This window comes from Zingiber officinale, chromosome 6B (genome assembly GCF_018446385.1).
Source record: "Zingiber officinale cultivar Zhangliang chromosome 6B, Zo_v1.1, whole genome shotgun sequence".
Classification (NCBI taxonomy): Eukaryota; Viridiplantae; Streptophyta; class Magnoliopsida; order Zingiberales; family Zingiberaceae; genus Zingiber; species Zingiber officinale.
The window spans coordinates 98,659,643-98,681,567 of NC_055996.1; the positions used below are offsets into that span (position 1 = coordinate 98,659,643).

The 21,925-nt window shown below is 32.8% G+C and overlaps 1 protein-coding gene across 6 annotated transcripts; it reads left to right on the plus strand.

The window, feature by feature from the left end:
- The first annotated feature begins 5,169 nt into the window (after positions 1 to 5,169).
- LOC121988405 (histone-lysine N-methyltransferase ATXR7-like) lies at positions 5,170 to 21,664 on the plus strand. 6 transcript variants are annotated; one of them, XM_042541811.1, is made up of 20 exons: positions 5,170 to 5,436; positions 6,391 to 6,608; positions 6,692 to 7,190; positions 7,318 to 7,440; positions 8,062 to 8,397; positions 8,521 to 8,778; positions 8,879 to 9,148; positions 9,286 to 9,370; positions 9,474 to 9,859; positions 9,975 to 10,656; positions 10,756 to 11,159; positions 11,236 to 11,358; positions 11,431 to 11,511; positions 12,787 to 12,840; positions 12,914 to 13,065; positions 15,011 to 15,051; positions 15,155 to 15,207; positions 17,056 to 17,226; positions 18,360 to 18,448; positions 19,296 to 21,664. In XM_042541811.1, exons 1-16 carry the CDS (start codon positions 5,371 to 5,373, stop codon positions 15,030 to 15,032), a joined length of 3,759 nt encoding a protein of 1,252 aa, XP_042397745.1. In that variant the 5' UTR covers positions 5,170 to 5,370; the 3' UTR covers positions 15,033 to 15,051; positions 15,155 to 15,207; positions 17,056 to 17,226; positions 18,360 to 18,448; positions 19,296 to 21,664. The 6 variants fall into 6 exon arrangements, with proteins under 6 accessions (XP_042397745.1, XP_042397744.1, XP_042397746.1 ...); XM_042541810.1 differs by lacking the exon at positions 18,360 to 18,448; XM_042541812.1 differs by lacking the exon at positions 18,360 to 18,448 and having other exon boundaries at positions 12,993 to 13,065.
- The last annotated feature ends 261 nt before the right edge of the window (positions 21,665 to 21,925 follow it).

Consider the following 21,925-nt stretch of genomic DNA (forward strand, 5'->3'; position numbering starts at 1 on the left):
AATTAAACATATATTTAGGTATCTTCAAGGTACCATTAATTTGAGCTTATTTTATTCTAATATGTCTACTTCAGAGTTAATTGGTTGTGCAGATGCAGGATATTTATCTGATCCACATAAAGGTCGATCTCAGACTAGTTATTTATTTACATATAGTGGAACAACCATATCTTGGAGATTTATCAAACAAACCATAGCCGCTACATCATCGAATCATTCTAAAATACTTGCAATACATGAAGTCAATCGGGAATATGTTTGGTTGAGATTAATGATTCAACATATCAAGGAAAAATGTGATTTAACTACTAATAAGAAAATTCCAACAATATTATATGAAGACAATGCGGCATGTATAGCTCAATTAAAGGAAGGGTACATCAAAGGGGATAGAATTAAACATATTTCACCAAAGTTCTTCTTCACTTATGATTTACAAAAAAATGGTGATATTAAAGTTCAACAGATTCACTCTAGCAATAATTTGGCAGATTTATTTACTAAAGCATTACCTACAACAACATTTAAGAAATTAGTACATGGTATTGGAATGCGGCGGTACAGAGATCTTAAATGAAATTTCAAATTGGGGGGGGGGGTAAATTTTTACTATACCATATTATGTTATCTGGTAAATTTATAGTGATACAGTTACGGAATGACATACTCTTTTTCCTTACTAGGTTTTTTCCCATTAGGTTTTTCCTATTAAGGTTTTAATGAGGCGGATTCCTTAATTATGGGCATCCAAGGGAGAGTGTTGTAAAATAAAGTATGTGGATACCCATAACCCCCAATGACTTCATAAACTCCCTCATCTACATAACCTATCATCTTTTAAACTCTTAAATTATGTAAATTCATGAGGAGTTTCAAAATGATTGTATACCTATAAATACATATGCATTCATTTCAATAAGTAAGAAAAAGAGAGGAAAAAGATAAAAGATTAATAATATTTCATTTTTCTATGCAGTTGCTTATATAATTTTATAACAAAAACAAATATACCATTTGACAAATCTAGAAGGTAAGTGACCTTTTCAAAATTCTAGCAACTTTAAATCAATTACCCAAAATTTATATTTCAATTTTATTATAGTAATTTTAAATATAACTATTAAAATTAAAATAATTTTGATCAAAATTACTTTATGTTATAATAGTTTTAATCAAAATTATTCTAAAAAAATTTTGATCAGATATTTTAATTGTACTAATATATATTGTAGCACTTTTAATCAAAATTATTATAATAATATTTATCAATTTTGATAAGTTAGATTAATTTTAATTAAATCAGAGTGATTTTAATTAATATTAGGACACTTTTAATTAAATTTGTTTAGAATATTTTTTAGCATAATGCAGTAGTATTTAAAAAATTTATAATAATATTAGAATAAAAGTACTTCAAAAAAAAAAGTTCCTTTTAATTTTTTTCTAGCAGAATATTCTTTTTGATGATAACGAAAATAAAAGCATCTTTTAAATTTGTGTGTCCAATATAATTCTAATTAATCTTATTTCAATCAATTGAAAAAATGTCAACCACGTTTATATAATAGCTTTATCGGTTTCAGATGCCCAAAACAAATAGGGATAACTTCAAACAAAAATTACTGGACCGTGTATTTAAATTTGTAAAATACTCATTCCATATAGAAAAATTTTAAAATAATTAAATTTTACAGCTATTTTAAATTTTACCCTTAAAATAATTGAATCGATTTAATTCTCTATAGAAACGTTCGATTTTAATCAAATATCAAATAAGTTGAACTAATTTTTAAATCAGTCAAACTGAATTACTTTATTTAAAAAAAAATAAAATCAAAATTAATTTTAGATTAAATTAGTTACTAAATAATCTTAGATTTATATGAAACTAGTTACTATATGTTCGTCTATATCTCTTAATTATATTCATGTCTTTAAATATCAATTTTACATTTGGTACATTAGTCGTTTTTATCCAAAATCGACTGATAGATCAAATGGTCTCGAATTGACATGAAACAAATTCTTATATGTTCGTCTACCTCTCCTGATTATATCTATACTTTCAAACATCAATTTAACATAATATATTAAGAGCAATGATTTTTTGAACACAAATTAAAATTTTCAAACATATTCATGTTTAAAAATCATTATTCTCAATATTGAGTTGAATTGAAGTTTGAGGACTTAGATATAATAAAGAGAGATAGACGAATACATAAGAATTAGTTTCATGTGGTCATTTGGTGTATCAACCAATTATGGGCAAAAATGGCTAATGGATCAAACGACTTCGGATTGATATGAAATTAATTTCTATATATTACACTAGTTATCTTAATTATATCCATACTCTTAAACTTCAATTTGACCAAATATATCGAGAACAATAATTTTTTGAACTCAAAAAATTTTAAAAAATTCAATTCGAGCTCAAAACCGGCTGATGGGTCAAATGCATAAACTATTTTTAAATATTCTTGTGTTCAATAAATTATTGCTCTTAATATATTAGGATAAATTAAAATTTGAGGGTATGAATATAATCAGGAGAGGTAAACAAACACATAAGTACTAGTTTTATGTCAATCCTACGTCGTTTGATTCATCAGCCATTTTTGTCCAAAATCGATTGATGGACCAAATGACCTTGGATTGACATGAAACTATATTTTATGTGTTTTACTAGTTCTCCTGATTATATCCATACATTCGAACATTAATTTAACCCAATATATTGAGAACAATAATTTTCTGAACTAAAAAATATTAAAAAAATTCAATTCATGTTTAAAATTGACTGATGGGTCAAACGATTTCGGATGCATGAAACAAATTCTTACATGTTCATCGACCTTTTTGATTATGGCCATATCCTCAAATATTAATTTCACCTAAGCTTTTAGAAATCCTCATAAATTATTAGAAACCTGCGTTACAAGTTCATCCATTTTATTTATATCAATTTCTTTAATAACTTAAGTATTCAATTATTCGAACTAATTAAATTCCAGAGACCACTAATTAAGCTCCATGGTAGATAGAGCTCTCTTGTTTTCATGCTTTTTCTTTAATTAAAATTTAAGAGCTTCATTGTTAATTGCCAAACATTTGGCATTGAAAAATTACTACAAAGATACAAGTCCTGGCACACCTTGCCAAATGCAACTTCATCAGTTAGCAAAGTCAGCTCTAAATAAACATGAGAGCATTAGTCAGACCATGATATCTACTCACAAATTGGAAAGCTTATCGACACAGATTTAAGTCGAATTGATAGAGCAACTTGTGTGACCAAACCATACTACTGAGCAAATTCTGAAATAGGCCAGTAATAGTAGCACCAATCTGAGGAGAGGAAGGAGGACCTGTTGGGTTGGGCCGTCGCGGTCCAATCACACAATACAGACTCAGCCTAGTCCCCGGATCGGACTTGAGTGGAGTCGAGGATAAGGAAAATGCAGAGCTATCCAATCCAAAATTCAAAGGGGTTGGCTTGCTGGAAAAGTATGATTACGGAAGAATAACAGATTCTTTGAGTCAGACTTTTTTTTAAAGTAATCTCGTTATCTAATTATTTGAACTGGCTAATTTTAAGATAACTGATCTGATCAATGAGAAGTGCAAATGATTTTTGGCAGACGATCGAACATCATAAATTGTTCAAATATCACTGGAAGATTGAAATCCTCATTGCATTTGAGTCGGGCTTTTGCACAATACAACCCGTGATGATCTTATGTTGCAATGGGTACCTAAGCTAGCTAATTGGGTTGAGATCTAAAGGCTTAATTTGCTAAATAAAATAATAAACAACTTAATAAATATGTATAAAAATAAAAAACAATTTTTTTTTAAAGTGGTAAAATACATACGCAACAAATAAAAATATCAGAGTTTGAATCCAAATAAAGACAAATAGTTTAGAGGTCGACTGCTCAGCGTGTTTAAGTTATATTTCAGATTTATCCGATAAATAAATTAAGAAAAAACTGTCTACCTTCAGTATTAATCGGACAAAATCTACGCACCTATTATTAAAAAAAATTGACATAGTTAACAACTACGCCATGCTAAAATAAATTATTGTTATTTAATTCAAGAATATTTTTATATTAAAAAAATCAGAATTGTTTGGTAAAAACGTTTCAACATAATTAAAATCACTATAAACCTGTTGCAGTATAGCAACGGCATAATAATCAAAAATTGTTATAATAAAAAGATGATTATATTTTTTTCGATATCAAAATAAATTTTGGGTCATAACCGAGCCTCAGAAAACTAAACGGGAGAGAAATCCCCCTTTAACGACCATTATCTAGCTATAGTCTTATAGCAACCATTATCTAATTACTGCAATAGCATTTACAATATTAAATAGTTGATATTAGGAGTGTAATTAATTCGAGTTAAATTGAATTCTTGAATGTTTGAGTTTGACTTATTTATAATCGAGTCGAACTTAAATTTATTTGAGCTTTTATCGAACCTAAACGAATTTAATAAATATAAATTATAAATTTAAATATTTATTAAAAACTAAATTATATATTTAGAGAAAATTATAATATTATTATTAAAATTTATAATTTTATTTAATAAATAAATTTAATATATCTATCTATATTTCATAAGTAGAGTGTAAAATTTATAAATTCAATATCAAAAGTCAAAACTATTATTTTTAATTTTAAAATTAATTTATGAATTTAACAAATATGTTCATGAATTAATGAGCCAAATATTATGAAGTTTGAGTTTGATTTATTTATCTTAACGAGTCTCATTAAACGAGTTCAAAATTTTTTTTATTGAATCGAATTTCGAATAGTTCATAAGTAACATGATTCATTTATATCTTTAGTTGATATACTATTATAATAATTATTTGTAACACATATTTAATAATTGCTCTAATAAATTATAATAATTTTGATAAAATTTTTAAAAATTTTAATTAAATTGACTATAATTTTTGTATATATAATATTTTTGTTGACTGAATTAAATTAATATATTTTAGCACTTTATATAACAAGTCTGTATAACGCCCTTCTAATTTTTAAAACGCCTTTAATAATTATATATTAATTGATTACTTGGATTTTTCGATCTTAGTTGAATAAATTGAAAAGTTTGGCTGGGTTAATTGTTCTGCACGCCCAACCATATTATCGACACCGTTCATTTTCACCCTTTTTCATCGCCGCCGCCTTCGCCCCTTCTTTCGTCTCCTTTCCTCTTCTTTCTCCCCTCAATCCCGATGGTGGTTCCTCTTCTGTGATAGGTCGATATCGATCAATCCCATCACCTTATTGAGATTTGTCGGGGCTTGCTTTGTTTCGATTTTGGTTGCCGGAGAAGATGCCGCAGTTCGAAACCTTTCCAGCTCGAGGGATCCGGCGGATTCGCTTCTCACCGACAGATCCGGTGAATATCTCTCTCATTCTTCCTTGTTAACTTTTTGTTTACCCCAATTTCCTAGACCGCCATGCTTGATCTCGTACCCCGTGTTCTTAGATGCATTTGATCCTTCTCTGTTTCACCAAGGGATTGCCTGGGTCTACGATCGGATAGTAAGAAGCTTCGTGTGGCCTTATTTCTCATTTCTCACGAAGACGATTTGTATTTTGAGGGAATCCGAAGTTGAGATGCTATTTGAGAAATAATTTTAGGCCATGACTCTGTGATAGATCTCATTCGTTCTCAAATCACACAATAAAATTGCGTTATATTTCATGTTTTTAGTAGACATCTACGCTTGACGCAAAGTGCTACCACAGTACTAACTTTCATCACTGTGTGCAAATTACTAGTTTTGGACGCTGTTTTAGCGGGGACTGTGCATATTTAGTCAACCATCCCTGTCTGAAGCTTTTATTTAGTTGCTTCACAACTTCGAAGAATATGTATATGAGTAATGTAGAGGAGATGCTTGATTTCGGTGATGGAATCACCAATTTACCATGGCAATTAAACAAGTGTGATCTTGTAGCTCATACTTGGAGCTCATAGTATTGGTGTTTATTGTCACAATGGAGATTTTGTTTGGACTAATTAAAGGCACATGATGAGGATGACTGGCAATCACCATCCAAAATTTGGAATGCATATTTACATAGTATTCAAAGTCAGTGATGGATATCGAGTAGTCAAATTTGTTGTCTACAGTTTGTAAGCCACTATTAGGTTAGCTTATATTATGGTTAGAACATTGTAACTTCTGTCTGCTATGAGCATAATGTTTACATCTTGCCTCAACCAATAGGAGCTAAATTACTGTGTGTGGTTCATATGTTCAACCTCTTGCTGTCGTAACCATCTCATATTATGGACCTGATGTTCAATATCGAATTTATTGAATTGATTTTTATGGTTTCATAGGGAACAAGTGAGGAACTCTTTCAGGGGAGAATATGCTTACATGATTGCAGTAGCAACAGTGAGCAACGTTTGGCAGAATCCTATTGTTCTCATCATGTTCCATCAAATAAAGAAATGAGATTATCTGGATTCGACTTACCTCACGACCTATCTAGGAACTGTATAGCTGAAATTGGTGGTTACTTTTGTCACCATGCTGACGACTGTTCATCTTCTCAGTAAACCTCTGCTTTATTCTAGTTATTTTGTAGCATTCAGAGGGTGGACCTTATATTTCTTTACTTGTGCATTTGATATTTAGGTATTCAGAAGCATTTAATTGTTCCTCCTTCTGCTCTGATCCTGTGGACACATATGCAGCAGTAGGAGGAATTTCTCCATCTTCAAATTATGGTAGTAACATCTCTCTGTCTCAAGGCACCTGTGTACCACTCAAAGATGGCAGTGCTAGTGCTGAATATGGTCAATTTTTTGTTAGTGGATGGATGTATATCAATGAAGATGGCCATATGTGTGGACCATACAGTCAAGAGCAGCTTAGTGAAGGCCTGTCTTCAGGGTTCTTGCCAGAAGAACTTCCAATTTATCCTGTTGCACATGGAAGTTTCATGAATCCCGTGCCTTTGAAATATTTAAGACGGTTGTCAAATTCTGTATGTGATGCTTCAAGTTTTTCTGGCATGACTAGCGAAATGCATGAGTTGGTAGGCCGGGGTTCAACGGTTTCATATGAAGTTCAAAATGCAGAACAGGGCAAGCTCAACTCAGCAATGAATCATACTTCATTGGTGCTTTTGCAGGTGACTTCTCTTGTTTGAACAAGATATGTAATGTTTTCTGTATTGTATCACTCTTTTTTAAATACTTTATGCTTGGTTAAATTGTCAATCATTTGAGAATTATACATTATTGTTAATTGGTTTACAGCCATTCACAAGTGAAGACAGCTGCTGGATGTTTGAGGACAAGGGTGGTAACAAACACGGAGCTCATTCATTTGCTGAATTATATTATTGGTATCACAACAGTTACCTTGATGGTTCTTTAATGGTAAGAAAATGCAATTGTCCTGGTTCAATGTCATGTTCAGTTGATTAACATTATTGTATATTTTTATGAGTGTTATTGTTGTTTTTTTGTGAACTACATGGTTCTTGTGAATATCTATCTGAACTATTCCTGCGGTTATTTGCATGAGCAGACCCTGCTCAAATTGGCCCTTAGTTTAAAGTATTTTGCTCTAGAGCATCAATAAAATATAAAAATGCCTAATGCTATCATATCAAAGAACATTAAAAATCTTGTTGATTTCCTGAGATTTCTATTGACTAGTTGTTAATGCAATATATGCAACAGAAATGCTTTAGGACAGAGTTAATGGTTGGTTTGGTATTTTTTTAGTTGGCTTTGCCAAGTACAGGAGAAAGTCTCCTTGGCTGTGTACTGAATCTGCTCATATTTGTGTGAACATTTTTAATATTGGTAGTTTATTCTAGAGCAATCTAAGGGATGGTTATACTTATTTGTTGGGTGTTAGATACACTTTTAGTAATCCAATCCTCTCACTCTTTGGGCATGATAATCTCTGATAGGTCTTTCTTTTTGAGCTTGCTATTTTTTTTTCATTGTTTTCCATTTCATATGCAAACATTTAAAATTTTACTTCCTCAGATACATCATGTTGATAATTTGGTCGGGCCATTTACATTGGCATCTCTAATTGAGGATTGGAGCACAATTAGCAGCCAGCATATTTCTGAAACTAATATTAAGGCCAAGGTTACTAACAAGCATTCCAACAGTCGTTCCAATTTCATTTCTAATGTATCAGATGAAGTTTCAATGCAACTGCATCCTGTCATAATGAAAGCTGCACGCCGTGTTCTGGTAGATGAAATCTTGAGCAGCATCATACCTGATTTCTTTTTATCGAAAAAGGCCGAGAGACAAGACAGATCAAAACCAACATATCAGGATAATAGAAAACATGATTCAAGCAAAGGAAAGGTAACAGAGAATATTTCTGTTCTTTCATTTGGATCTCATTATTTTTTTTTCTTTTCATGATGCCACGGAATCTCTCACTTTCTTTGTAGGAAATGGTTGCTGATATATTTCTAAATTTTGCAGATGGTAGCTTCATCACAGGACAGTTTTGAATTCTCTTCTGGCTCCTGTGTTACCTTTCCAGAGTTATTATTAGCAGTTCGGAAATTCCTTTACTATGATTGCATGAAAGCTTCATGGGATGCTTTCTTTTCTGATCTGGCGGTGGAATATTGTAGTTCATGGCTTAAAAGAAAGCACTGGTTAGATTTACCTGTTGTTGTTGAATCTGGGAGGCAAGGTTTGCCTAAGATGGGTGAGATGAAAAAAGATGATGATAAAGTATACTCATCCTTCTCCAGAGAATCCCTTTGGCTAAAGCCAGCATATATTCTCTAATGATACTGATTTTTTTCATGCATGTTTTTTGTTCCGATGTTAGGTTGTACTTCTGTCTCTGATACACGATGGGGATTCTGCACCAGGATTTGTATCAAGCAAGGAGGATTTTTATGCTTCTTCTTTGCCATTGATTCCAGGAGATTGTAAATTGCTGAAAGAGAGGGAGATGGATTCATCAAGAATCCAAGGAATTCTAGAAAATGATTTGTATGTGTCAGCCAAGATATCTTTGTTTAGATTCTTTCAGGATGCCATAATAGAGGAACTAACAAATTTATTTTGCTTGGCATCAAACTATAATTTGAATGATGTAAGTTAAATAGGCTTTTCTTTTGATTTTGCTTTTAATGGCTCTCGCCGTATGTTTGTTGTCCCTCAGTTGTATGCTTCCGCTTTTGCATGCTACATTGTCTGCTTGTAGCTTATCATTTATTATTCTGATTGCAGGACAAGCTTGATGTAACTGAAAACAAGCAATATGCCTTGTGTAGCTTGCAAGACATGACTGCTGATATGGGGATCAATGCTTCTGGTAATTATGGTTCTCTCTTATGAAAAAAAAGCAAAACTACTGTTTATGATTTTGCATATGTAAACATTTTGTATTTTTCTGAGATTTTGTAATTGAAAATCAGATTATCTGGGAACAGAGCCAGCAAGTCCCTCTACAGCATCTTCAAATGCTTTTGAACAATTGGGATCTGACTTATCAGATGATAATGGTGTTGATATTACTGATGAACCACCTCCTCCTGGGATGGATAATTGTTCGATTATGATCCTTCCAAACAATAAATTTCGGCCTCAAAAGTTGATTGAGCACATTCCACATTTGGATAAGTATGCAACTTTGGCAATCTTTAGACAAAAGTTGCATGATCATGTACTTAAAAAGTTGAAGTACACTTACTTTGGTTATATGCTCAATCAATATTTTGAGTCTTGTCATTCTTTGCGAGAATTTCAACTGGATGCTACAAAAGTTGACAGTAAGACAAGACACCCAAAAAAATTGCTTGAGGTATATTTTAGGTTTTCATTTGTGAGATCTTTTATTGCTTCATCTACTGATGTATGTTGGTCAGCTTTTTATTGGCTTTCTATTAATTCTTATATCTTTCAATGACTAATTCTAGGATGAATCGTATGTTTGCTTGCAAGATGCTACCTCTAGTTTATCATTGGCTTCCAAGAATCATAAGGGAAATTTTGGATATTCTACTAAGTCAAAGTCGACTGCTTCATCTTTGAAGACTGGAAAGCATACTTATGTCCAGAAAAAAAGGTTTGCTAAGAAAATATTTGAACCCTTAGTTCTATCGGAGGATCATCAACAATCAAAGCAGGATGTGAGCACCTTGCATTCTCAGAATATGATCGAATCACTTCCAGAGTTAGTAGTAAACATGAGTCTAAGAAGTGTGAGTTTCCAAGAACTTGGTAGCTACAAGACTGGGAAACTGCTAGAGAATTCATGCTGTCAAGCTAGTAACCATAAGGAATCACTTGATTCTTCTATTTTCCCAAGAAAAAGGCGGAGATTGAGGAAGGCTTATCTGAATGTCAAAGAAATGCCCACATTCTCCAATTCAAATGCTACGCTTTCTTTTGGTGATGATTCATGCAGTGTCATTAGTGAGATGTCTGCTGTTGTTCACAAGTGCCAGTTTAGTAATGAAAAAAAAGAGTCTGATCCTTGGATATCACAGCAGGGTTCCAGCTCCAACACAGTTGATAAATTTTCTGAAAATAAAAAACATAAACTTAGTGTTCAGGATGAATCAAAAAATTTGGCAAATTGTAGTAACACAATGAAGTGTAAGGATGTAGCTCCTTTTTCTTTTGATCCCTGGTATAAACATTTATTATTAGAAATAATATGTAATTAAACTTTCTATTTCTTCTTTCTATTGGCAGCAAAACAAACTTCTTTTCTGAAGAAGATGGAGGAAGAGTTTAAGCATCTTTCACCAATTCCTGAGGATTCTAAATTGCCATCTACAATTTCATCTAGAAAACGAAAGCATAAGCACTCTGCCAAAAGGAAGGTTAAATCTACAATTCCATGTCCTAAGTCAGATGGTTGTGCACGATCTTCCATTAATGGTTGGGAGTGGCATAGATGGTCAAGAGCTGCACTGCCATCGGAGAAGGCTTACATAAGAGGAATCCGTACTCAGTACTTTTCAATAGGTTTCCGTGGAAATTATTTGCGAAATTCAAATTCTAAAGGTCCTTCTGCAAGAACAAACCGTGTTAAGCTGCGTAACCTTCTTGCTGCTGCAGATGGGGCTGAATTATTGAAAGCGACACAGATAAAGGTTTCTAACAAAAAGTCGTCCTCATGAAAAGCCACTAAACTTTTTTTCTGGGGCTCACCTTTCTATTTTTTTCTAGGCGAGGAAGAAACGATTATGTTTCCAGAGAAGCAACATACATGACTGGGGTCTGGTTGCTCTAGAACCAATTGATGCAGAAGATTTTGTGATTGAATATGTGGGGGAATTGATTCGCCGACGGGTAAATATATTACTTCTGCAACTCTTCAATGAGATAGCTTTTAAAGAAAACTAAGGGGCACAGTACTTACAGACATCTGATATACGTGAGCGCCTGTACGAAAGGATGGGAATTGGCAGTAGTTACCTCTTTCGGTTAGATGACGATTATGTGGTGAGTAATTTATGTTATGCTAGTGCTTTTGCTGAAACTCTCTTATCTATACCCTCAAATGTATCAAGTTCCGATCTTTTCTTATGTCATATTGCAGAGTTGGTCACCTCATCTTTCTTATCACAAAATATTCTTATTTGTAGTAATGTCCGTAAACAATGCTGCTGTATAAGGTTGCATTATTTGTTTTGCAAATTGCAACTTCTGCAGCCATTTTATTTTCAGTTTGAATATTATGGAGCTTTAATAAGTTCATCTAGGCATAATCTTCCAAGTTTTCTTGACCTTCAAAAGGCTTATAGTAGTTGTAATATAAAGGAGACTATTAGAATAAACATGATTATAGGTCAACTTTTCAGAAAATGAATAAATTTATTTTGCAACACTAATTCTTGTCAGCAATACATAACTCAGCATTTCCTAGATTAAAGTCTGTAGTTAGGTGTAATACTTTCAGAATATTCTTATAAGGCTTAATAAAAATCTTAGCTTGTCTAGTGAGTCTCCAGAGACAAATTAGCTTACACTGAATATAGGACATTGAGGTAGGTAGTGAAACTGTGGCTATATTCTTATGGATGCATAACCCACATATTCACTGGAAACCTTGAGGTTGAATTGTTTATGCTGTTATTTTGATATGGACCAAACCATGAACTGTTTTAAGCATCAGTATATCATTAAAAACTTCTGCGACAATATTCACATAAATGCATACTGGAAATATTGGGATTTAGTTGTTTGAGTTATTATTTTGTTACTATGGACCAAAAAGGTTGAACCATTTAAGTGTGTGATTATATCATTAAAACTTCGGAGTGTCATTATCATATTGCTCCGAACTTTGATTTTTCTGTGAAAGCCTATGGTTGTTTCGTGTGTGAATTACTATAAGTTTATATCAAATTGCTGAACAGAATATTTATTTCATTTGTATGACCTGTTTCTGGTTGTTTGTTTTTGTTCTTTTTGTTCGTGCTATAGCTTTAAAACTGCACTCTCTCTCTTTTTAGTTTTTTGAGACTTTCTGTCAATCTTGTTTAGTCCCAATTGGAATTTAGGTTTTTCTTGCTAATATTTGTGAGGGTATAGAGCGATTGATTAGTTAATACTCAAGGCACAAAAAGAAAATGCAGGAAGCTATTGCTGCTATTCAAGGATACCTCATCTTATATCCATCCTGCTCTGAATCTTTAATAGCCACATTTTTTAATCATCTTGATTTTTTAACTGCTTCATTGTCATGTGGTTTTCACTTTTATTTTATTCATGAAGGTAGATGCAACCAAACGTGGTGGCTTGGCAAGGTTTATAAATCATTCTTGTGAGGTAGTGACTTTAACTAATTCTTGGTTAATTATTATTATTTTTTTCATAATTTTGAATGATTTTTGCCCCTCAGCCAAACTGTTACACAAAAGTAATTACTGTCGAGGGTCAAAAAAAGATTTTCATCTATGCGAAGAGACATATATCTGCAGGTGAGGAAATCACTTACAACTACAAATTTCCCCTGGAAGAAGTAAAGATCCCTTGCAACTGTGGTTCTCATAGGTATACTAAATTAGCCTTTTCCCATATATTGGTCATTTTCAATTTTCATGCTCTTAGAATTATTATTTGTTGATTGTTACTAGTCTTTTAGTATGCTTTGGTGATCATTAAAATACATGATTGGTCATTTGATTTGGTATTTACTCTGTGTTTTCTAACTTTGCATGCTGTGGGAAGACAAGCAATGATGGGTGCTTGAAACTTAAAATTTACATGGTTGTCAGTTGAAGCTGGAAATCAATTTTTTTGCTGAAATTTCTTTTATTTTCTGTTCTTCAAATTTGATGATTTTTCTTTGCCATCTTACCCTTACATGATTTTCCTGTTTGTATTGATATCCGGATCAACTTGGCGGCAAGCCCTCGCTTAGGGTTGTTTCTGGCAGCACCTGAATATTTTCACATAACACCAGTCTATTGTTTCCATAGATAAGTAGGGCAGTTGTTTTGAACTCTTAAAATTTGATATAATGTTAACAATTTAGATAGAATGATTTATAAACTTGAAACTAAATAATTTAAATAAAATTAAGACTGAATATACGAAAATGGTACAATAACTAAAGAAAAACTAGTGGGATAAGACTTGATTGTTATTTTTGTAATAACTAAAGAAAAGGTTTAGTTGGTAGATAAGACATGTCACTGAGCTTGTCACTGACAGTTTAGATATTTTAGGTATTATATTACTCGATAACCAAGATTTGATTTATCAAGACATTATTCATGATGTTAAGGCTAGGCCATTAAAATGGAGAACCATCACTAGTTGTTGGGTGCCCATCTGTTTAAATGGAAGCTTTTCTAAGAAAATAATAGATCATTTATGCTCTCCTGGTGAAAGTGTTAGACAATCAAGGGAAAGTGGACGTAGAGAAAGAAATTCATTTCTACTCATGTTCGCCCATTCCTGGTGGCATTCCTAGTCTCCTAGATGTGAATCCTTCTATGCAAGTCTTTTGCCTGCATATAGCTATATCCATAATCACACTTTCTTTTTTTATGGATTGGAAAAATTTTCTTGTGCTTGCTCATCCATTTTGTTTTCTTTGGTCATCAAATTTCCTCTTTTATAGGTTGATAATAGCTTCTAAAGTTAGAATAATTGCATTAATATTTTAGAGGGGGAGGTATGAACGATAGTAGAGGATGGTTAAAAAAGATTTTATTTAATGCAATGAAAAATTATTTAATTGATTTGAATAGAATTAGTGAGATAGCCTTGTCAAAAATTTTGTGATGTCAGCCTGAAGCTTAGATAAAGAAGATTGAGGATTGCGTGAGACCTAGATAACCAATGTTAAAATTTGTCTACACATATGGACATGAATTTTAACCTTACCTTTTGTAAGTCTAGGTCATCGTTTGTAACTAATGATAGAACTTTGTATTAGAGCTCAATGGACCAAGAATATTCATACACTTGACTCCACATAGTTTGGATAAACATGGCTTGTAGGCACAGATAATGATATATCCTTGATTAAAGCTTAATGGAGTGATAAAATTACCCCCAACTGGTTGGGATAAACACGAATTGATGATAATGCTGTTTATATTAGGGAAATCTCATAATGAATTTTATTGATTTTGGGTTCTTAAATATGCAAAGATGTGAATTGGAATTAGCTAAGGTCATTGCAAGTCCTTATTACTCTTATGGCTGATTAGCAAAAAGGTGGCTAGCTCTATGTCTATACCAATTCAAAATAGGATTATCTACTCCTTAACATGTTTAGCTATCAGGTTAAGCTTGTTCTCTACTTGGACCGAAATCCATTTAGTCATAGTGCCCCTACAAACTACTCTCTATTGTGCATGTATGCTTTCATCAAGTATAGTTTATGCACTGCATGAATTTTAGATGTGAACATGCACTCACAAATTCAGAATCAAAAGCATGACATTTATCCTTAAATATTATGATATATTTTCCTCTTTTGCAGGTGCCGGGGATCAATGAACTGAAATTATATTAATTTGCATGGTGATTATATGTTTTTGGATCTCATTGCTTTCTGTATCTACTGAAATTAAATATTTATTTTACTAAAGTTTTGTCTTTTTTTTTTTTTTAATTATTTTGAAAGGGTTAAGCCCATTCCTATGAGGAAATTGGAGTGTTGCTCAGCCAACCTCAAAGGTATTATCATATTTTCTTAGTACCTTTCTTCATCTGTCATTTTAAAATGGTGTACTCATGTCAATACAATTTGATACCATAGCTGGTGTTGTATCATGTATGTTATAGGCTTGGTTACTCCTTTTTTCTGATACCAGTCAAACTGAAACCTGGTTAGTCATCACGACCTAACCCAAATTTTTATTCTTGTATGCAAGGTCCTATATCTTACCTGATTATGATAAATATCACATCCATACTCAAGGTTTAAAATCTCAAGCCATGTTGAAATTTCGATCTTTAACTAGAACAATACTGTTTCGGTATCTTGTGGATGTTTCGATGCATGGTGCCGATGATATATTGGAGGTTGAAGGATGAAAGAGATGATAGTATTGTTTTGGTATCATGCCGACGTTTCAATGCATGGTCACTGACGGAATGAAGATTGAAAGAGGAAGGAGATGAAATATAAGGAGATATTGTCTGTGTCGAGTATTATTAGTTTGGTAATTTACTAGTATTATACATATAGACTGTTTCACTTCACGCGGTATGAGTTTTCAAACCATGTCTATACTCATGGGTATCCATTAGTACTCAACTTAAATGTATCTGTGTGTACTTGCAAATTTAATCAAACTCTAGCTCGAACTGAATCTATATTGCCTTTATCAATTAACTAACCTATTATTAGGTACTTGAACTTGACTTTAGCAGGTTGGTGGGGTGGGGGAGCAAGTACTTAATAAAACACTACCCTTTTACATCCTTGTGTAAATTTGATTCTTATATTGTTGCTGATGAGTTTGAACTATCTATCAGACAAGTAACAGTCACTTTGATGAGGTATACAATCAGATCTGCATTTGCACTAACATCCGATGATAACAGATAATTTAGCATATCTAGCCTTGCATTTTTACTTGTTATTTGAAGGGCCATTGCATTTTACTTGGACCAGTGCTATTTTGCAGAACAGATCCGCATCTTTACAGTTCCATATTCAATTAACGATAGCACTTTATCATGTACATCATTGGGTAAATGAAACATCTTATAAATTATGGTTTACCCTATTATTCTTTATGGATTTGAATGTTTGGTTGTAAGGAAAAACATCAGAAAAATATATATAGTAGAGATGAGAATGTTGAAACAGACATGTACTTTACTAGAAAAGATAATAAAAAATGAAACTGATGTTCAAGAGCAATTAAGTGTAACCAAAATCTATTATAAAATGGAATAAACAGGTAGGGATGATGTAGAAATATTCAAATACTATCAACATATTCTATGGTTGATGAAGGTGTGAGGGGTAGAAAAAGAGCAGAGAAAATAATAATTAGGTGCAATAAAAAAATATCCCCTTGTTCCAAGACTTATGTTAGGTTCAGAGAAAAGACTTTCGAGTCCTCAAAATAAGCATTGCCCAAAGAAATGATTTAAGCAAGGTTTGAAAAGTGCATGTAGTATATTTGCACCCTATCCACAACACAATGAAAGAACCGCTGAGTTGTTAAGTATGCCTTGAACTATGCTTGTTCTTGTTATAAGTTGCTCTCTCTTACCTGTCAGATACCTCTTACCTGTCGGGTACCTCTTACCTGTGGTCATGGTACCCTTGGTAATGAGATAAGGCCAAAGTTTTAGCTGATAACTTGATAAACACTAGTTAATCTGCTTCTTAGGTGAAATCTCCTCGAGTGTCAACTTTCCATAGTCTCTAGCTTTTCAAAAATGTAATTTTGCTTAAGAGATACTGCATTATGGCAATTCTTTACAATTGCCATATGTGTAGTATTTATATGCAAGGAAATCATGTTGGTATATTATTATGAATGCACTATCTACTTCAAAATGCAGGTTCTGGTGAAGGAGCTGCTGTTATTGATGTCAATTTTGTCATAGCTATGATTGTTGATGTGATGATGTGTCATGACTGCTCTTGAAGTTCCGCAAGTGTGATGGATTTTAGGTTGAATTGGGAAACCAGATAGCTCCATCAAAGACCATTTATGCTCTGTGCAGCATTTTGTATGTATCTGATTAACTCATGCTTTATTTGTAACATATTTCTTGTCGTGTCAACTTCAGCAGTTTTCCATCATCTTAGTTTAGCTCTTTTGAGTATAATATTATTGTATAGAATGATTTGAAATTTTATTTTATCCACAGAGGCACTCTTCTTTGTTAACAAATATAAAGCATTCATTTTTCACTAAAGATTGTTTAGCTATCTTTTTTTTCTTACTCATGTATGATTGTCTATTTATTCTTTTCTTTCTTGATAATAGAGATCTTCCTGACTACATCATGTAGAAAGAATGCAACCATGTTTCATCATCCAAGATTATTTTCATATAGTTATTGATGCATATCTTCTAACTGTTTCAAACTATCTATATTCTGATGGGAATGAGTCAATACATAACCTATCCAGATGAGTATAGCATTTTCAAAAAACTTGTGCTTTAGGATATCATAAAAGTTGTAAATAAAATTAGATATAATCAGTTGTTATATTTAAACCAAGCCCCAAAAGGTCACACCATTCTCTACTAATTCAGCCTTTTGTCATCAACAAATTGTAGTTCGGAAACATTCCTTGAGACTTGCAATCTCATTCGTGGTCTAAACATTCCAGTTACACTAATAGGTTAGTTATTCTGCATACTAGTAGTCGGGTATAGACAAAAAGTATCAAAAAAAAAGAACAATTAAAGTGAAGCCAAATTGATGTTCGAGACTATCTTTCTTCTAGAGGAATGATAAATTGAAAAGATTGTGATATACAACTATACAAGATTGACAGAATAATGAGGAGGGATGTGAAAGAATTAATTTTTACCCAGTCTTGATTGATGAGCTACCAAAGATGAATGTTCTAATCAATCTTTCAAATTTCCATCTTTTCCCTTTCATCTCATCTAAAGAACCAATAAATGGTTTGTCCATTGTTGACTTACATCCATCCATCAACTATATAATAGCCCATGCTTGCTCTTTTGGTAAAAGCTGTGAACTTGACGAACCAAAGACTTATCTGTGATATTATTTTCATCCTCGTGTGTATATTTCATGTCACAACGCATACTCAAGTTTTAAATAGAATCAGTCTTCTGTGAGATCTTGAACAGACCTGAGTACCTTAGTTTCTCTGGTTTCAGGTCACATGCATCTGTAGCTGAAAAGCCTGAAAACTATTCAACTATACTTGGTTTTCTATCTGCTTGCTGAAAAACTATCTCCAATCAAGGTTAATGAATGGTTTTCCTTTCTCAGAAGAGGAGTTGGAATTTGTAAATTTTGCTGGTGCTATTTCTTGATTGATTCATTAACCCACCCAATATAAGACATTGTCAAGAACCAAGAGACGCATTCCCCACAAGTCAGATTTCTCATATCCTTCCATAAGCATTTCTTAATTTTATGAAATTCATTAGTAGTTTTTATCACTGATGTCTGCTAAGTTAGCAGATCCATTCCATTTCCACTGCTCAAAATTTGGCAGCATTTCTCACATCTCGCTATAATTCACAAAGATCCCTTAATGATCGTCTATTGTCCTTTTTATTTGTGTTGATGAAAGCCAATCATTAATTCATCGTTGCTGTGCAAATGGATGCTATTGGACAATGGTGTGACTAATTGTCAAACCATTTCATTCTGCCAACATGAACGAAAAATAATTTGGAAATATACTTTGTGTTTGAAATGCTAACATAAAAGAGGGATAATGGTTGCTTAATCAACCACAAAAAGAATACTTCAATATTCTAGCAAGTCAACTACAGTTGTAATTATTCTCCACTCTTAATATTGTTAAGATAATTACGTTGGGTCTATGCTTGACTTTGCTTTCTTCATGCCGTGATATGTTTTATGAGAGATTAATACTTTTTATCTTCAAAGCATGATACAAATGCGTACGTGAAACCTTAGTTCTTTCCCGAATCCTCTGGGAAAATGTTGCATCAATGTGTTAATGGAAACAATTCCACTTTTAAAATTGCAATTTGATTGCCTGTTGTTTTGTCGAGAGCTTCCACTTTCATGTAACACGTTGACTAGATGTATTTATCGTATGTTTCTTTTTCATGCAGGTGGTCAGTGGTGGCCGTGACCGTTTTAGCCCATTCACAAACTACTGTTAACACTCGCGGTACGTTTTTCCTTTTCTTATGACACGGTTTCTTTCATCTCTAATCTTGCTTCGTTTAACTGGACAAAATATCTTTGGAGCTTGGGAGAAAGTATGATATGGGCCTTTCGTACATAATCATCAATTCCTGTTTAATGGATTTCATCCATTAAAACCCCCGGAACTATTGCAAAAGGTGGAACCATCACCTTAGCGGCCCCCTAGGTCCGGCCCCACAGATATCCAGAGGGGGTAAATTACGGTTAAGCTGAGTAGGAGGGGTGACTGGGGTCGAGTGGAATTTAAAGCGCAGCAGACCGAGGTTTTACGCCCGTGTGCAACTGGCGACCCTCGACCCTTGAACCTCCGTTACAAGCGTTAGGCACCCTTCCAGCTGATCCAGCCCGTGGGGGCAAAACCCTCGGAACTATGGTATGATGGTAAGAGGTAAGATTGTTTCCTAGACAACAAAGATTCAAATCTCACCTATGACACATTACGCCTGGGAGTTTGAAAAACTTGTGACACTAGGCCATCCACTAGGACCTATCTACACTTCTCGATTTACCTTTGTGACAGATGAGAAACTTTTGTGGGGCCGGATTAGTCACCTCCGGGATTAGTCGGTAAGAGCTAGATACCTGGATTACCAAAACATAAATATCCAGGAATGAGTGATTATGAATGAAGGCCCAATATCCTTAACCCGGCTCTATAAGTTTTTGTCCACTTCAACGCTCATGAGCATAGTTAAAAAAATTGACAAAATTCAATTTAAATTCGGGCTAATAACAAAGATTCGTGCCTAGTTATAAAAATTGAACCAATTCAATTTAAATTCGGGCTAATATCAAAGGTTTGTGCCTATAAACCATTTAAAAAATTTATTGACTCGGTTTAGTTTGGATTTAGAGAATTGGTGGGAGATATATATATATATATATATATAAAAGAATCCATATATAGCCGATCTCAGGTGGGATAAAAGTTAGATTGTTATTGTTGTTGGTGATGGTGGTGGAATTAGGTTTTTATACTAGATCCATTGAAATTATTGGGAAATGAAATTCTTCGTGTAAAATTTTTAACAAGAACTAAATAAGAAATATATAGTGAGAAGAACTATGCAATATGCAATTGAATATAACTATAAACAATAACTATAATAGAATTATTAATTGTGAATTAATAAAAAAATATAAATAATAAATTTCTATTGCAAGCCCTTTCTATCAACTGAAAAGAAATTGTTGAGTAATTGCTTTTTCTAAATATCAAGTATCTCAAGTATGTAAATAAAGTGCTATAGAATGTACATTATTTACTATCTTACATAGATCCTAATAAATTTGAGGGACAATGTTTATTAAAGAGAAAGTGAGGAAAGAATGAAAGCAACGATATCATTAAAATATCATTGAAGAGGGGACGCTAGAGAGATGCTAAAAGGGGCAAACACCAAGCAATGTTCCCTTGATATTGTAGAAGACAATAGAGGTCTTGGAAGGGACATGTGTCATGGGTGGAATGATAAGTCGTTGACATGGAAGGAAAATAAGGAGATAGATGATGAAAACAAATTGATCAATCTCATGAATTTGTAAAATTGTGGAAGACACAGTAGGAACTCAGATTGATGAAGAGGAATTGACAAAGCTATGACTACATCACTCTAAATTAACTAGATTGTTAATTAATCAAATATTATATATTTGCTAATATAACATACAATTATATAAAATATATGACACGCATTATATAATATTGTTTCATTTCATTTTTTTGGGTTTTATTGAAAAAAACTTGAAAATCCGCCTTCAATCCTATAATATTGTATCCCAAAAGCTACCTATTTTTTTTTTTTTTTTAAAAAAAATTGACTTTCCGTTCCATTTTGATATATTGGTTTCTTCGTCTATCTCTATTATTAGTCGTTGCCATGTTAAAATTATTGAAAAGCAGTTTTACCCATCCATTCTATCCGTATTTAAATGATCCGTAAGAACCGACAGAGGGAGTCCAATTTTCATAACTATGCTCATGAGCCAATTATTACATTTGAGATAAGTTATGGTACGGCCAAGCCTTTTTTTTAAGCGGCAACTAAAGCTAAAGTCAATGAAGTTAAAGATGTTAGGAATAAAATGTCAATGAGAAACTAGTCAATATAATTAAAATTAATTTGTCATAATTATTGTAATTTAATGTTGTATATAGAGTTGATTTGAGAGAACTGTAATATTCCTCATCAAATTGTTGTGGCCAAGATGCTTGTTGATGTTGATGTTTGAACCATAAGCTTCTCTTTTACTTTAAGTTTGTTGTCTGTTATTGTTTAGGGTTGCAAATGAATCACATATTTAGAGCAAATTTCACCCTTTGAGTTATAGGCGCATTTATATTTGTTTTGGAAAGAAATAAACAAATTTGAATTTCTAACACATTTGCTACGCTCATTCTGTACAACTATCATGAATATTAAAGAAATGGTCACTATACATCACTCTTTTTAGATAATTTGAAGTGTGCTAAAGTTCGCTAAGAATTGACAAAATCAATTTATATTGTTGAAACTCAAATGCGTCAATAAAT

Coding starts and splice junctions, on each gene's coding strand:
- LOC121988405 (XM_042541811.1), top strand. CDS start 5,371: ATGCCGCAGTTCGAAACCTTTCCAGCTCGAGGGATCCGGCGGATTCGC. Junction 8,779..8,878: donor TGAAAAAAGATGATGATAAA/GTATACTCATCC, acceptor TTCCGATGTTAG/GTTGTACTTCTGTCTCTGAT. Junction 11,512..12,786: donor GGTTAGATGACGATTATGTG/GTGAGTAATTTA, acceptor TTATTCATGAAG/GTAGATGCAACCAAACGTGG.